The sequence below is a fragment of the Setaria viridis genome, chromosome 8, assembly GCF_005286985.2.
Source record: "Setaria viridis chromosome 8, Setaria_viridis_v4.0, whole genome shotgun sequence".
Lineage (NCBI taxonomy): Eukaryota > Viridiplantae > Streptophyta > Magnoliopsida > Poales > Poaceae > Setaria > Setaria viridis.
In genome coordinates this window covers 14,270,427-14,285,289 of record NC_048270.2, presented here as the reverse complement: position 1 = coordinate 14,285,289, position 14,863 = coordinate 14,270,427, and the positions used below count along the sequence as shown (strand labels likewise).

General features: G+C 43.3%; 3 protein-coding genes across 3 annotated transcripts; 1 reads left to right on the top strand and 2 right to left on the bottom strand.

Annotated features, from left to right (window-relative positions):
* Positions 1-3,987: 3,987 nt before the first annotated feature.
* Positions 3,988-5,685, bottom strand: LOC140223559 (flavonoid O-methyltransferase-like protein Os11g0303600). The gene is made up of 2 exons (XM_072295485.1): positions 4,835-5,685; positions 3,988-4,621 (listed from the first exon to the last, which is right to left on the bottom strand). Exons 1-2 carry the CDS (start codon positions 5,627-5,629, stop codon positions 4,322-4,324), a joined length of 1,095 nt encoding a protein of 364 aa, XP_072151586.1. The 5' UTR covers positions 5,630-5,685; the 3' UTR covers positions 3,988-4,321.
* A 1,745-nt stretch (positions 5,686-7,430) lies between these two features.
* On the bottom strand, positions 7,431-8,990 carry LOC117833316 (flavonoid O-methyltransferase-like protein Os11g0303600). The gene is made up of 2 exons (XM_034712767.2): positions 8,140-8,990; positions 7,431-7,926 (listed from the first exon to the last, which is right to left on the bottom strand). Exons 1-2 carry the CDS (start codon positions 8,932-8,934, stop codon positions 7,627-7,629), a joined length of 1,095 nt encoding a protein of 364 aa, XP_034568658.2. The 5' UTR covers positions 8,935-8,990; the 3' UTR covers positions 7,431-7,626.
* A 1,478-nt stretch (positions 8,991-10,468) lies between these two features.
* On the top strand, positions 10,469-12,207 carry LOC117833315 (chalcone synthase 2). Its single transcript, XM_034712766.2, has 2 exons — positions 10,469-10,733; positions 11,015-12,207. The coding sequence occupies exons 1-2, from the start codon at positions 10,541-10,543 to the stop codon at positions 12,037-12,039; spliced, it is 1,218 nt and encodes a 405-aa protein (XP_034568657.1). The 5' UTR covers positions 10,469-10,540; the 3' UTR covers positions 12,040-12,207.
* The last annotated feature ends 2,656 nt before the right edge of the window (positions 12,208-14,863 follow it).

Genomic DNA, 14,863 nt, shown 5'->3' with positions numbered 1-14,863 from the left:
TGCTCAATCTGCTGACTATTGGGGAAGGACATTTGGTTACCTTGATCCCGCTTATGTATCTATGCAGAATGGTCATGGTTCATCCTTCGGTGCCCCTTTTCTTGGTATAGGCACTCCTTAGCCCTACACTGTTGATCCTAACATCCTAGGAGATGCAGCACAATAGTTTGCATCGATGTCCTATGGAGTGCCACCACATCCTCCTCCTCCTCCTTTTAGTGGCCCAAGTGGCAATGATGGTGATCAGGAGCCTCAAGATGATCCCGCTGATGACTAGAAGCTTAGAAAAGCCCCCAAGGATCCTTTGTGGTGATGGATGACAAAGGGGGAGAAGAAGTTCAGATTAAAGCTTCGGGTTAGAGTTTCAGTCAGAAGGTGTCGGGCAAAACCAGAGGTTCCAGTTTTCCAGAACCAGATGTTCCGGTTTCAGGCTGTTGGATGCAACAGGCTCTTGTAATATATTCTATCCTAGCTGTTGTGGACTTGAGAACTTGTAATGTGTGCTATTGTGTGTGTTGAACCTATTTAAGCTTTGTTAAAACTCATTTGCATGCTAGTGTGATTTTATTGATTGATGAATGTCTTTGGTCAGTGCTGTCAGGTAGAAAATGAAAGTTCCGTTTTTCTAGGATCGGAAGTTCCAGTTTTGACCTGGCAGATAGTACCACTTTCTCTCATTTTATTTGATTTGTGATTATTTGTTGCATGCATCACGTGTTATATGTTCACACACTTGTTTTGCACCCCACAGATGCGGAGATTTTGGGGAACCTCCATGTTTGTCTTGAAAAATGTGCATATTGGTATTTTAGGCAAAAATTGAGGAAAAAGGAATTCTATGCACATGTTGTAGTGTAGCTCTATCTAAATCTCAGTACTGAAAATCTTTAATGTTATATCTTTTGTAGCTTTAATCAAGGTTGTCATCAATCACCAAAAAGGAGGAGATTGAAAGAGCATCTAGGCCCCTAGTGGGTTTTGATGTGTTGAATGACAATATGATTAAAAGTCTAATGAACTTGTTAAATTTATGAGTAGGTTAATTATATTGATGTATAATCTTTGTGGGAAGGATTGTATTAAATGGCTCATACAATGAAAAGAACAAGTATGGCATATGGCATTATTCACTCAAGCAAAGCAATGGTGACAAAGAGAGTTGAGGCTTGGTTGTTAGCCTTATATTGTAAGATTGCTTAAGTTAAAGATGAATGTCATAGTAAGAAATGTTATGTGAATCCCATGATAGCTATATGTGATATATGATAAGCAAATTGAAGAAAATAAAGAGACATGATGGTATTGGGATATTAGTTGGTCTCTAAATAAAATGAGAAGCTTGTTATAAATAATTAGGATATAGAAGTGAAAAGAAGATATGATCTCAAGTGGATTTCATTCCTGATGTCAAAACATAGCTAGACTCAAATGTGGTAGTGATTGGATGAAGAAATCAAGCAAGTGATTAGCAACGAGGCACTAGGCAAAGTTTGGTCAAGTGGTGACTTGGGCCATGACCTTTGCTAGGGTGAAGGGGCTAGTACCTGGAGGATTTTGAGGTATCAAGTCAAGCCTTACCGAGTATAGCAATGGGATGCATCAAACGTTCATTGAGTCATATGAAGAAGTGACTTGTGATCTAAAATTGGGTTTTTATTCATATGTGATTGAATATTGATCCAAGCCACTAGCTCAAGGTTGAAGTGCTCAAACCAAAGACACAAAGGTTGATGCAGCTCTCAAGAAGATATGCTTATCAAGTATGGCATGGTTAATGATAATGAAGCTGAAGAAGATAAACATGGTATTTATATTTGATCTTGAGTATAGGTGTGCTGTACTATCAAAAGGGATGCATCACAAGGTCATTTGATATAGTCTCAGTGCTCAAGTATCCTATGTGAGGAAAGAGAAACACATAATCCACACATACACACTAAAGGTTAGAAAGTTCCAAAAGTTTCCAGAGAACTTTTTGGAAGATTCTGGAAGTTTCAGAATTTCTAAAGAAAGTTTCGGAACTCAACTTCTAATGACTAGTGGGTTTGAAAAACTGGAGTCTCCGGTTTTGGGAAACCGGAAGTTCTAGTTTCGGTCTGACAAGTCTAACGGCTAGTTTTTGGGGAGTGGAGTATTTATACCCTACGACCCCCTTAGTGGCTGGTTGCTGTTTTTGCAGTTGCTGCTGTGCTACTTGCCTGTTCTAACCTGAGCCAAAGCTAAATAGCTCTCCCCAACCCCTCTTTGTGAGGTAGTGTGATATTTGCTAAAATCTTGTTAGTTGGGTAGTAGAGAGGAGTTATTTGAGAGCACTAGAAGAGCACTCATACACTTGAGCACTGTTTTGCCTTGTCAAGTTTTTAGTAAAGCATTTGTTACTCTTGAAGGTACTCCTCCTAGACAGTTAGGTGTCGCCCTAGAGCTCCCAAGGTGTGGTGAGCCATGGAACAATTTGTGTAGGTCAAGCTTCGCCTCCGAAAGGGAACAAGCTAACTAGTGAAGTAGGAAAATGGTTGAGTGCAACTTGGCTTCTTTGGAAGCACCCAACGGAGATGTAGGATTCGCCCAGTGGTGAATTTGAACTTCAGTGAAACAAATCATTGTGTCTCTTCACTGGTTTGCTTATACTTCCTTTGCACATTCACTTCATTGTTGATCTTGTAACATTGGTTGATCTACTTGGGTGTTAGCATTTGTGAAGTATAGGAGCTTTGTAATCTTGCAAAGATACACTATCTGAGCATTTTCTCTAATCTGGTTTGATCTTTACCTCTCTTGCATTTGATAAGGTTTAAAGGGGTTCTATCTGTTCGAGTCAAAACTGGAGGCTCCGGTTTGAATCTGGAAGTTCTGGTTTTCATGTAGACAGATTTTATTCCGCTATTTAAGACATGTGTTTCCTATCTTCGGAGATTTCGGCGATTTCATCGGAGATTCCGTACGTTCCGGAATTCTCTGGAAGTATTTCTGAAATAATCCGAAAGTCGCTGATAAATTTGTTTTAAATGGTGACGTTTTCAGGTTACGCCTATTTATACCCCCTCCAGGCGACATCAAGATCCTTTCACAAGAAGATAGTTCAAATCTACCCGGATATCGTGGAACGCGTGTTGTAGTCCGACTCAGATTACTTTCCATGTAACTACCGAGTAGATTAGATTGAAATGGACTTGTAATCCTTGGTCGTCAGCCTATATAAGGCGGCCAAGGGCACCCTCCGAGGGTATCCCAACTTTTCCACGCACCAGCGCAAAGCAATACAATCCAGCATATAGGATGTAGGGTATTACTCTTTGGAGGTCCGAACCTGTCTAAAGCCCTCGTGTCCCTTGTGTTCTCATGATCACCTTTGAGTTCTTGGTTTCACAATCACCCTCCACCTACAAATCAACTACTTGGGTAACCCATTGGTGGACTACCGGGCTTATAAATTCAACAATTATTGATCTCCAAACTGATAAGTTTTCCTTTTCAAGGTTTCTCTCATGTGTGTTTGCAGTCAAACAATAATCTAAATATGCTTTATCATTTTATCCTTACATTTTTCCCACTGGGTTTTAAAGGAGTTTTAATGGCATATGGACATTTGGTTTCTCCTCAATATTTTTCCCATAAGGTTTTTGGAGGAGTTTTTCCCATATAATAATTGAAGATGATTGAACAAGGATTACTTGAAACTTACAAGGAGCTAATTGATCAAGGGGAGTATTGTGAAACATTTTAATTAGTGATCAATTAATATTAGATAATTGTAGAGGACTTTTCATGAAAGGGTGTGGACGAAGGGCCAACTCCCAAGAGCCATGATGCACTTTGGGCATACCCTTTCCCCAACTCCCAAGAGACATGATGCACTTTGGGCATACCCTTTTCCCTTTATAAATATGTAACCAGACCATTCATTCAATCAGTATGAAGATAATCACAAGATTTATTCTTTCGGTCTCTCTTTCTACCCTCAACAAACATGAACAATAACACAGTACATAAAAATAGTCCAGAGTCTCTCTGGAGCATTTATTGATATATTTAGTGGCAGTACAATGGTTGCTTTTCTGAGAAACAGGGGCATTACACACATCCAACTCCAGTTGGTGGATATCAATACCATACACATACAACATATGAGCAAGTTGTAGATTGTAGATATACGTTTCGAAATGAAAGTATACAGATCATGAAGCAAACCAGCTTTGTAACCTCAGCAAGCTGCTTGATCATGTTCCATGAAACGATAATTCGAAAATTATGGCACTTTTTTTATTTATTCACTATAGGTTTATGGTGCCCAACCGCAATATAAGAATGTCCAGGAGAAATCTTACGGGTAGGCCTCCAAGACACCTCGAGCTCCAAATTTCTTGACAAGCTTGAAGTCGCTGAACCCTGCTTTGATGAAGATGTCACGCCAGTCATTTAAGTCGCGTTGCCGGCCTCCTTTCATAAGCATCATGCAGACGTCCATCAAGAGTTGGGTCTCAAACATTACAGGTTCTGAAGCAGGGTCGAGAACTATATCTCCAATCAAAACTTTTCCTCCCTCTTCTCGTGAAGCTATTGCCTTCTTGCAATTGGCGAGGATCTTCACGCAGTCCTCATCACTCCAGTGATGCAGCACCATCTGCAATGGAAAAGTTCAATAACGTTAGGTGAGATCACGAAAATGTAGCGTTTAGCTAAGTTCATCTTATACAGTATAGATACCAATAATATTGATGATTTTTCTATAAATGAAAGATGCTAGTACATTGACCAGTCTATTTCAATTTTTTTGTCTAATTAAATTAATGTGTCAACTGATTTTTTTGCAATGAAACTGTTATTGCACTCATACCTTAAGCATCACCACTTGAGCACGTGGGATGGACTTGAACATGTCACCTCCAACATAGTTAACAACACCATCAGTTGGTATTTTTCGAATCTCTTGTGGAAGGTCTAGCACAGTGACCTTCATGTGTGGAAAGGCCTTGGCAATGGCCTTTGCCGTCATTCCGTCCCCATGGTAGCAACAGTCAGTCAATGAATTTATCCCCTGGAATATGTCACTCAACTCCCGCAGCGCAATGTTCGTTCCGAAATTGTCATGGACAATTAAACCTTGCATTGCCATCTTGTGGAACTCAGGATGCTTGCGCTCCATGCTCTCCTCAAACAGCGATGCTCCGTGCACATGATCAAAGGGTGGTTTCTTGGCATCCTGCTTGAACCAGTGAGCTAGCCCCATTGCTAGGTCAATGTAGTGTGTCGCGGTTACAGTGAGCAGGAAAGGTGCATGGTTGATATGGTCATCGGCTTCAATGCCGTCAACCAGGAGGTATGACAATGGGGTGAGGGAGTAGGTAGCCTCAGTGGAGTCAACCACGCTGAAGACACCGGATGAGGCAAGGAGCCTCATGAGGCGACTGAGGAATTGTTGCTTAGCTACGGGCAGTGACAGTGCGGTGATCAGGTCAGGAATCGAGGCACTACCGCCTAGGCGGTAGATGGCTGTAGGTATGCCGAGCTCCACGGCACACTTCAGTGCCATGGATTTGAGGTAGTAGAGGCTGTGGCGCCATAGGTCGGCCTGTGCCTGCAGCAGTTCAGCATCGGTGGGCACTACAATGGGCGTGGCCTGAGTTGCCATTGTTGTTCAATCCTATCTGTTGTTTTGTGCGCTTTGCTTAGATGGGTTCTGCATTCTTGACGAAGGTTATTATATAGTGTGTTTCTTAGCTACTATCAGTAAGCTACCGTTAATTAATAAGGCCTTAGCTATCCTCCCGTGGACCACGAGGACAGAGATGGTTCTATGGACGGATCAGGACTCTATGTCAGGAAAGCGATAGTGCATCTGTACATGTATCTGCACACGCGTGTTTCGCGTGGACAGAGACACCACGAATGAGGCTAAGAAACCTTACATCCAGGAGAAATTAGAGGCCAGCTGCTTGGAGGGCATGGAGAGGTGTCATAGTAGAGTGGGAGTAGGTATCTAGAAAATGTGCATCTCTCAGGGCGTTTTCATAATAGTGACATAGTTTCTTATATCCACTCTCCAGAATTAGAAATACAAATAGTCAAATCATGAAATGTCTGATTGATCAGAATTTAAATTAGCCTTATATGATAGGTCATGCTTTAGTTGATCAAACAATGGTTACTGCTGATTCATATAGTTCATTGTCTATGAGATATACTCCCTACATCAAGCAAAGAGTGTCCTTTTAGATTCTACAATTTGTCCCACGAAGAGTGTCCTTTACCTCCTAATAAATCTCATCTAACTAAAACAACACTCACACCAATAATAAAAAAGTATGGAGAAGTGTGTAGAGCCAATCAAATAATCAATTGGTGTTATTTCTCTGATTTCAATGCGTGCATTTATTTAGGATCGAGAAACTAAACACACCGCATGATTTTTAATGACAACCAGTATTAGTTATTAGGGGCAACATATACATTTCTCACCACTACTATACTGTCTGAAATTTTTTAAAATAAGTCTTTGTGGGATGGAGGGAGTATGAGTTAATTGTTTACTAATTTAAGTCATGCACTGACGATTACTAATTTGGGATTACAAGAAGCAATCACATTTGTAAGTGCGAGTACATATGGTTGTTTGTCCTGAGACCTACATTATTTTATTACCATAATTATAAACGATATTTTCTCTTGTGATGAACTGGGAGAACTTGCTGCCTTTATTTCATAGATACTGCACCTGCACACTTATTTGAACCCGTATGTTTCGCATGGAGGTAGACACCATGAACGAGGCTGAGAAACATACACCAAAAAGAAATAAGAGGCCAACTGCTTGGATGGGACGGAGAGGTGTTATAGTAGAGTGGGAGCAGGTACCAAGAAAATGTGCATCTCTGAGGTGTTTTCATGATAGTGACATAAGTTTATACAAATAGTGATCAAATCACGAAAAGTTTGATTGTACAAAATTTAAGGTGTTGGTTATGCATAATGTACTGTGGGAGTATTACCTAAATCACATATCGGTGTAATGCTTGGGCTAGGTGCCAAACGTCACAGGTCGTGCGCTTTAGTCGATCAAACAAAATAATGATTTTCTGCTGATTCATAGTTCATTGGCTACGAGATGTATGAGTTAATTGTTTACTGGTACTTATGGTAAGTGCCTATATAATAGCATGAAGGCGCTTTGTATCAAGGCACCCAAAAACGTAGTAGCTAGATGATTGCCTCATTTCCTTCCAGTCCATGAATATAGTAGTTGATGGGTTCTTTGATGGCACCCGATGCGAGTCATCCAATAGGCTGTCCTCATGAAGGTGGGAGAGCAACCATTATGCATATTATATTTCCCGTAGTGTACAATGGTTGCTTTTCTGAGAAACAGGGGCAAACAGGGGCATTACACACATCCAACTCCAGTTGGTGGATATCAATACCATACACATACAATATATGAGCAAGTTGTAGATTGTAGATATACTTTTCGAAATGAAAGTACAGATCATGAAGCAAACCAGCTTTGTAACCTCAGCAAGCTGCTTGATCATGTTCCATGAAACGATAGTTCGAAAATTATGGCACTCTTTTTATTTATTCACTATAGGTTTATGGTGCCCAACCGCAATATAAGAATGTCCAGGAGAAATCTTACGGGTAGGCCTCCAGGACACCTCGAGCTCCAAATTTCTTGACAAGCTTGAAGTCGCTGAACCCTGCTTTGATGAAGATGTCACGCCAGTCATTTAAGTCGCGTTGCCGGCCTCCTTTCATAAGCATCATGCAGACGTCCATCAAGAGATGGGTCTCAAACATTACAGGTTCTGAAGCAGGGTCGAGAACTATATCTCCAATCAAAACTTTTCCTCCCTCTTCTCGTGAAGCTATTGCCTTCTTGCAATTGGCGAGGATCTTCACGCAGTCCTCATCACTCCAGTGATGCAGCACCATCTGCAATGGAAAAGTTCAATAACGTTAGGTGAGATCACGAAAATGTAGCGTTTAGCTAAGTTCATCTTATACAGTATAGATACCAATAATATTGATGATTTTTCTATAAATGAAAGATGCTAGTACATTGACCAGTCTATTTCAATTTTTTTGTCTAATTAAATTAATGTGTCAACTGATTTTTTTGCAATGAAACTGTTATTGCACTCATACCTTAAGCAGCACCACTTGAGCACGTGGGATGGACTTGAACATGTCACCTCCAACATAGTTAACAACACCATCAGTTGGTATTTTTCGAATCTCTTGTGGAAGGTCTAGCACAGTGACCTTCATGTGTGGAAAGGCCTTGACAATGGCCTTTGCCGTCATTCCGTCCCCATGGTAGCAACAGTCAGTCAATGAATTTATCCCCTGGTATATGTCACTCAACTCCCGCAGCGCAATGTTCGTTCCGAAATTGTCATGGACAATTAAACCTTGCATTGCCATCTTGTGGAACTCAGGATGCTTGCGCTCCATGCTCTCCTCAAACAGCGATGCTCCGTGCACATGATCAAAGGGTGGTTTCTTGGCATCCTGCTTGAACCAGTGAGCTAGCCCCATTGCTAGGTCAATGTAGTGTGTCGCGGTTACAGTGAGCAGGAAAGGTGCATGGTTGATATGGTCATCGGCTTCAATGCCGTCAACCAGGAGGTATGACAATGGGGTGAGGGAGTAGGTAGCCTCAGTGGAGTCAACCACGCTGAAGACACCGGATGAGGCAAGGAGCCTCATGAGGCGACTGAGGAATTGTTGCTTAGCTACGGGCAGTGACAGTGCGGTGATCAGGTCAGGAATCGAGGCACTACCGCCTAGGCGGTAGATGGCTGTAGGTATGCCGAGCTCCACGGCACACTTCAGTGCCATGGATTTGAGGTAGTAGAGGCTGTGGCGCCATAGGTCGGCCTGTGCCTGCAGCAGTTCAGCATCGGTGGGCACTACAATGGGCGTGGCCTGAGTTGCCATTGTTGTTCAATCCTATCTGTTGTTTTGTGCGCTTTGCTTAGATGGGTTCTGCATTCTTGACGAAGGTTATTATATAGTGTGTTTCTTAGCTACTATCAGTAAGCTACCGTTAATTAATAAGGCCTTAGCTATCCTCCCGTGGACCACGAGGACAGAGATGGTTCTATGGACGGATCAGGACTCTATGTCAGGAAAGCGATAGTGCATCTGTACATGTATCTGCACACGCGTGTTTCGCGTGGACAGAGACACCACGAATGAGGCTAAGAAACCTTACATCCAGGAGAAATTAGAGGCCAGCTGCTTGGAGGGCATGGAGAGGTGTCATAGTAGAGTGGGAGTAGGTATCTAGAAAATGTGCATCTCTCAGGGTGTTTTCATTTTAGTGACATAGTTTCTTATATCCACTCTCCAGAATTAGAAATACAAATAGTCAAATCATGAAATATCTGATTGATCAGAATTTAAATTAGCCTTATATGATAGGTCATGCTTTAGTTGATCAAACAATGGTTACTGCTGATTCATATAGTTCATTGTCTATGAGATGTACTCCCTACATCCCGCAAAGAGTGTCCTTTTAGATTCTACAATTTATCCCACGAAGAGTGTCCTTTACCTCCTAATAAATCTCATCTAAGTAAAACAACACTCACACCAATAATAAAAAAGTATAGAGAAGTGTGTAGAGCCAATCAAATAATCAATTGGTGTTATTTCTCTAATTTCAATACGTGCATTTATTTAGGATCGAGAAACTAAACACACCGCATGATTTTTAATGACAACCAGTATTAATTATTAGGGGCAACATATACATTTCTCACCACTACTATACTGTCTGAAATTTTTTAAAAGAACTCTTTGTGGGATGGAGGGAGTATGAGTTAATTGTTTACTAATTTAAGTCATGCACTGACGATTACTAATTTGGGATTACAAGAAGCAATCACATTTGTAAGTGCGAGTACATATGGTTGTTTGTCCTGAGACCTACATTATTTTATTACCATAATTATAAACGATATTTTCTCTTGTGAACTGGGAGAACTTGCTGCCTTTATTTCATAGATACTGCACCTGCACACTTATCTGAACCCGTGTTTCGCATGGAGGTAGACACCATGAACGAGGCTGAGAAACATACACCAAAAAGAAATAAGAGGCCAACTGATTGGATGGGACGGAGAGGTGTTATAGTAGAGTGGGAGCAGGTACCAAGAAAATGTGCATCTCTGAGGTGTTTTCATGATAGTGACATAAGTTTATACAAATAGTGATCAAATCACGAAAAGTCTGATTGTACAAAATTTAAGGTGTTGGTTATGCATAATGTACTGTGGGAGTATTACCTAAATCACATATCGGTGTAATGCTTGGGCTAGGTGCCAAACGTCACAGGTCGTGCGCTTTAGTTGATCAAACAAAATAATGATTTTCTGCTGATTCATAGTTCATTGGCTACGAGATGTATGAGTTAATTGTTTACTGGTACTTATGGTATGTGCCTATATAATAGCATGAAGGCGCTTTGTATCAAGGCACCCAAAAACGTAGTAGCTAGATGATTGCCTCATTTCCTTCCAGTCCATGAATATAGTAGTTGATGGGTTCTTTGATGGCACCCGATGCGAGTCATCCAATAGGCTGTCCTCATGAAGGTGGGAGAGCAACCATTATGGGTATAGGCACAGCTGTCCCATCGCATGAGTTTCAACAGAAGTCATTCTCTGATTACTATTTTGAGATTACCAGTAGCAATCACATGGTGGATTTAAAGGCCAAGTTTGCGAACATTTGTAAGTTGGAATCATATGATTGTTTGTCTTTACAACTACATTTTATTATTCACACGATAAACAACATTTCCTCTGCTGAACGTGGAACTGGGATAACTTGCCTCTATTTCATGGAAATAGGCAATTCATCGAGACAACTGTCTTGTTTTGCTCGAGAATTAAAATTATTAATTTTGTTCGAAATGAATGAAAGATATATATCAGCTATTCAACGAATTACTGTGCTGATGCATTCATATTTTGACCTGTACTAATACCTACTAGTACATAATCAATTTCAGGTGAGAAGACCATGATCGAGAAGCGACACTTTTACATGTCCAATGAAATGTTGAGGGACAGCCCGTCCATCACGGCATACAGCTCCCCCTCCCTCACCCTCCGACAGGAGCTCGCTGATGTCGGTGTCCCCGAGCTCGGCGCCAAGGCAGCACGCTTAGCCATAAGTGATTGGGGCAAGCAGGCCTCCGACATCACCCATCTCGTCGCCAGCACGTCAAGCAGTGGCTGCATGCCCGGTGCAGACTGTGAACTAGCCAGGCTTCTTGGGCTTAAGCCATCCACCAAGCGCTTCATGTTGTACCAGACCGGCTGCCATGGTGGCTGCACTGCACTTGGCCTTTCGAAGGACCTGGCAGAGAACAACCCTGGCGCCCGGGTCCTTGTGGTATGCTCCGAGGTCTGCACCTTGTCGCTGCGAGGCCCCTCGGAGTCGCACACCGGAGACCTTGTCGGGCAGGCGATCTTGGGTGACGCTGCGGGTGCGGTTGTCGTTGGCTCCCGCCCCGCCGCTGACGAGCACGCCATGTTCGAGCTTGTGTTGACATGCCAAGAGACCGTTCCGGGTACGGAGGAGGCATTGGTGTCCAAGCTGCGAGAGGAAGGGATACTGTACAACCTGCACCGGGACATACCCCTGCACGTGTCCAGTTCCATGGAGCGATTGGTGAAGCTTATGCTGCAGGAGACCATGGTGCCGACGCTCGACTTGAACGATGAGGTCTTCTGGGTAGTCCACCCGGGTGGTCGGGGTATTCTTGACAGGATTGCGAGCAAGCTTGGGTTGAGGGAGGAGAAACTGGCGGCATCGAGGGCCGTGATGAGGCAGTACGGCAACACAAGGTGCTCGTCCGTCATCCTGGTCATGGAGGAGATGCGGCGGAGGTCGGAGGAGCTTGATCGGCACACGGCGGGAGAGGGCCTCGACTGGGGGTTGCTTGTCGGCTATGGCCCAGGAATCACGGTCGAAGCCATCCTCCTCTTCGCGCTGCCAGATAAAGCTGTCAACAAATTATCGGTCACATGAACGTGCCTTACTAATAACTCAAAATATGGTTTGTTTGTAGTTCGGTATAGTTTGGCCCATTTTCTTTCTCTTAAGCAGACATGCCTTCGTTCAAAATGTAAGGTACCGTTTGGATTTGGATGTAGATATTGAAGTTTAGAATTCGGAATTGGCATTAGGTACCATCAATGCCTGCTGTTTGGATGTTCTTAGAATTAGAATTGGAAACCACCTCCAATACCAAGTAGTATTGGACCTACAGCCGCACGCCACCCCTCAATTCAGAGCGTTTCCCATCCGTATTCATATGCAATCCTTCTCTCATCACCCCTGCGTCCGCATCTCTCATCTCCGTCTCGCACCCTCCGGATCTGCGCCTCTTTTCTCCGTCGGACCCCTCTTTCAACGCGCCCCTCCTCCACCGGGCTGCTCCCCCGGGCGCCGCTCTGCAGCAGCCACCCTCCGCAATGCTGCGCCCCCGCACCCCCCTCCGCCGGCTAGACCCACTTTGCAGCAGCCACCCTCCGCAGCACCGCACCCCGCGCCCCTCCTCTGTCGGGCTGGATGTCGTTCTTGTGTGGCCGCCCTCTACAGTGCCGCTCCCCCGCGCTCCTCCTTTGCGGGCCCTACACCGCTCTGCCGCGGGCTGCCCTCCGCAGCACTGGTTCCCTATGCCCCTTCTCTAGCACCATGGACCTGGAGTGCAGGTAGGTGGCGTCGTCGGGGCAGGTAGGTGGTGTTGAAGGGGGTGACGTCGTGGGGATGAGCGGTGGAGAGAAGGAGGTGAAGGTGGGTCAATTTTCGATTACATTGTATGCCTACCAAATAGGAATTGATATTTGTCCGCTAGGTGAATTCCTTGTATCGATTTTATTGGCATCCAAACAATTGAACCCATTTCAATGCCTAGCCTGATTTGGAATTGAAACCAATGCAATACCAGCCCTCCAATCTCTACATCCAAACGAAACCTAAGTTGTTTTAGCTTTCCTACATACATAGATTTTGCTATACACCTAAATATAGGGTTATGTCAAGATACATAGCAAAATATATGTACTTAGAATAGCCAAAATGACCTACATTTACTGGTAGAAAACTGACCTTTTATCCCGGTTGGTAGGGAGAAAATCTCCTGAAAAATCATCTGGGATAAAGCAATTGAGGTCCCAGGTCACTCAACCGGTCACTAAGGATTTTGTGCCAAAAATATATTAGAAATTCTCGGGAGTCACAAGTCACGCGATTTTTCACGCGAAATATGCGCGTGCGGGGTACGTGAGATTCGAACCCACGACTTCAAGCCTCGCACGTAGCTTCCTTGCCATCCCACCTACACAGCACATCTGACTATATAGGGGATGCAATCCTTTTGTATTAACTCGTGGGGAACCCTTTAGTCTCGGTTTGTGTTACTAACCAGGACTAAAGACCCCCTTTAGTCCCGGTTGGTAACATAAACCGAGACTAATGGGTCCGAGGGCTTTAGTCCTTTTCAGCCACCCGTGGGGTACCCTTTTATCCCGGTTGAAAATACCAACCGGGCTAAAAGACCCCCCTTTTATCCCGGTTGGTATACCAACCGGAATTAAAGAGTAGACACCAACCGGGATAAAAGGGTCTTTTATCGCGGTTGGTGTTACCAACCAGGATAAAAGGCCTCCCAAAACCTTTTTTAACACTAGCCTTTGCAACTGGGATGAAAGGTCCCGGTTGGTGAGCCCCCCGCCAGTGGCCGAACTTTAGTTCCGGTTGGTAAATCTTTAGTCCGGGCCAAATATTAACCAGGATAAAAGGGGTGGATGGAAGGTGAGTTTTCCACCAGTGATTTTGAAATGAAGGGATTGTAACGAAGGGAGTAATAAACTTAAAAAGATGCACTGATGCATATTTTTTTGCATGCAGCATAAATACACGCAGACTCAAGGACGTAAAGGACCAACTTGCAACCTGAATAAATGGTTAGGAATAGTAAAGAAAAATGAATAGTAATGACAATAACTTGAATAGTAATGACAATAACACAAAGGAATATGAATATTGGTGAAATAGAACAGAAATAAAAAATTTAAACAATTTCAAATAGCTGAGATTCTCAATATGCTTACTCCGATAATGATGCACGGTATTCTTGATTAACAAAATAGTGGACTTGACAGGCTGCTTGCTGACAACTGAATCAAGGATCTCAGCTAGCAACTGTGCCAACCAAATTGCTTGACATGCAGCTGTTGCAGTGTTTATGTATTCAGCTTCACAGATTGACAGTGCTACAACCTTTTGCTTTGCCAACTGCCAACTGATTCGATTAACCCCAAGGAAGAAGATGACTCCAGAAGTGTTCTTCCTGCTGTCGACATCCCTAGCCAGATCACTATCATTGGACTCCAGATGCATAGGCTGATTTCCCTTCTTCCTTGCATACCGGAGACCCAAATCACTAGTCCCAGCAATGTGTCTCAAAATGTGCTTCACTGCTACTAGATGTTCCTCATGGGGCTCCTCCATAAACCAAGTCAGGTCAAGTATTCACAAAGTACCTCAAACTCCTAAAGCTTCGCCTTTGCTTAGCTTCAGCTTCGCCTGCATTGGCAATTCACAAGAATTGGAGTCAACCATGCCTGCCTTCTCAAGATTTTTTTTTACATAGCTGACTTGAGATAGGATGATGCCCTCTGCATCATGCTTCACCTCAATGCCCAGATAATAGGTGAGTAATCCTAGATCACTCATCTTGAAATATCTCTGCCATCTGTGCCTTGAACATCTTCATGTTGTTGTAGCTAGTCCTTGTGATTATCAGATCATCCACATAGACCCTCATCTGTGCCTTGAACATCTTGAT

Bases quoted from the DNA above. Each gene is read 5' to 3' on its own strand.
- LOC140223559 (XM_072295485.1), bottom strand. From the start codon at position 5,629: ATGGCAACTCAGGCCACGCCCATTGTAGTGCCCACCGATGCTGAACTG. The intron at 4,622-4,834 runs GTATGAGTGCAA...TTTCCATTGCAG, and splicing joins CTCAAGTGGTGATGCTTAAG to ATGGTGCTGCATCACTGGAG.
- LOC117833316 (XM_034712767.2), bottom strand. From the start codon at position 8,934: ATGGCAACTCAGGCCACGCCCATTGTAGTGCCCACCGATGCTGAACTG. The intron at 7,927-8,139 runs GTATGAGTGCAA...TTTCCATTGCAG, and splicing joins CTCAAGTGGTGCTGCTTAAG to ATGGTGCTGCATCACTGGAG.
- LOC117833315 (XM_034712766.2), top strand. From the start codon at position 10,541: ATGGGTTCTTTGATGGCACCCGATGCGAGTCATCCAATAGGCTGTCCT. The intron at 10,734-11,014 runs GTAAGTTGGAAT...AATCAATTTCAG, and splicing joins GGCCAAGTTTGCGAACATTT to GTGAGAAGACCATGATCGAG.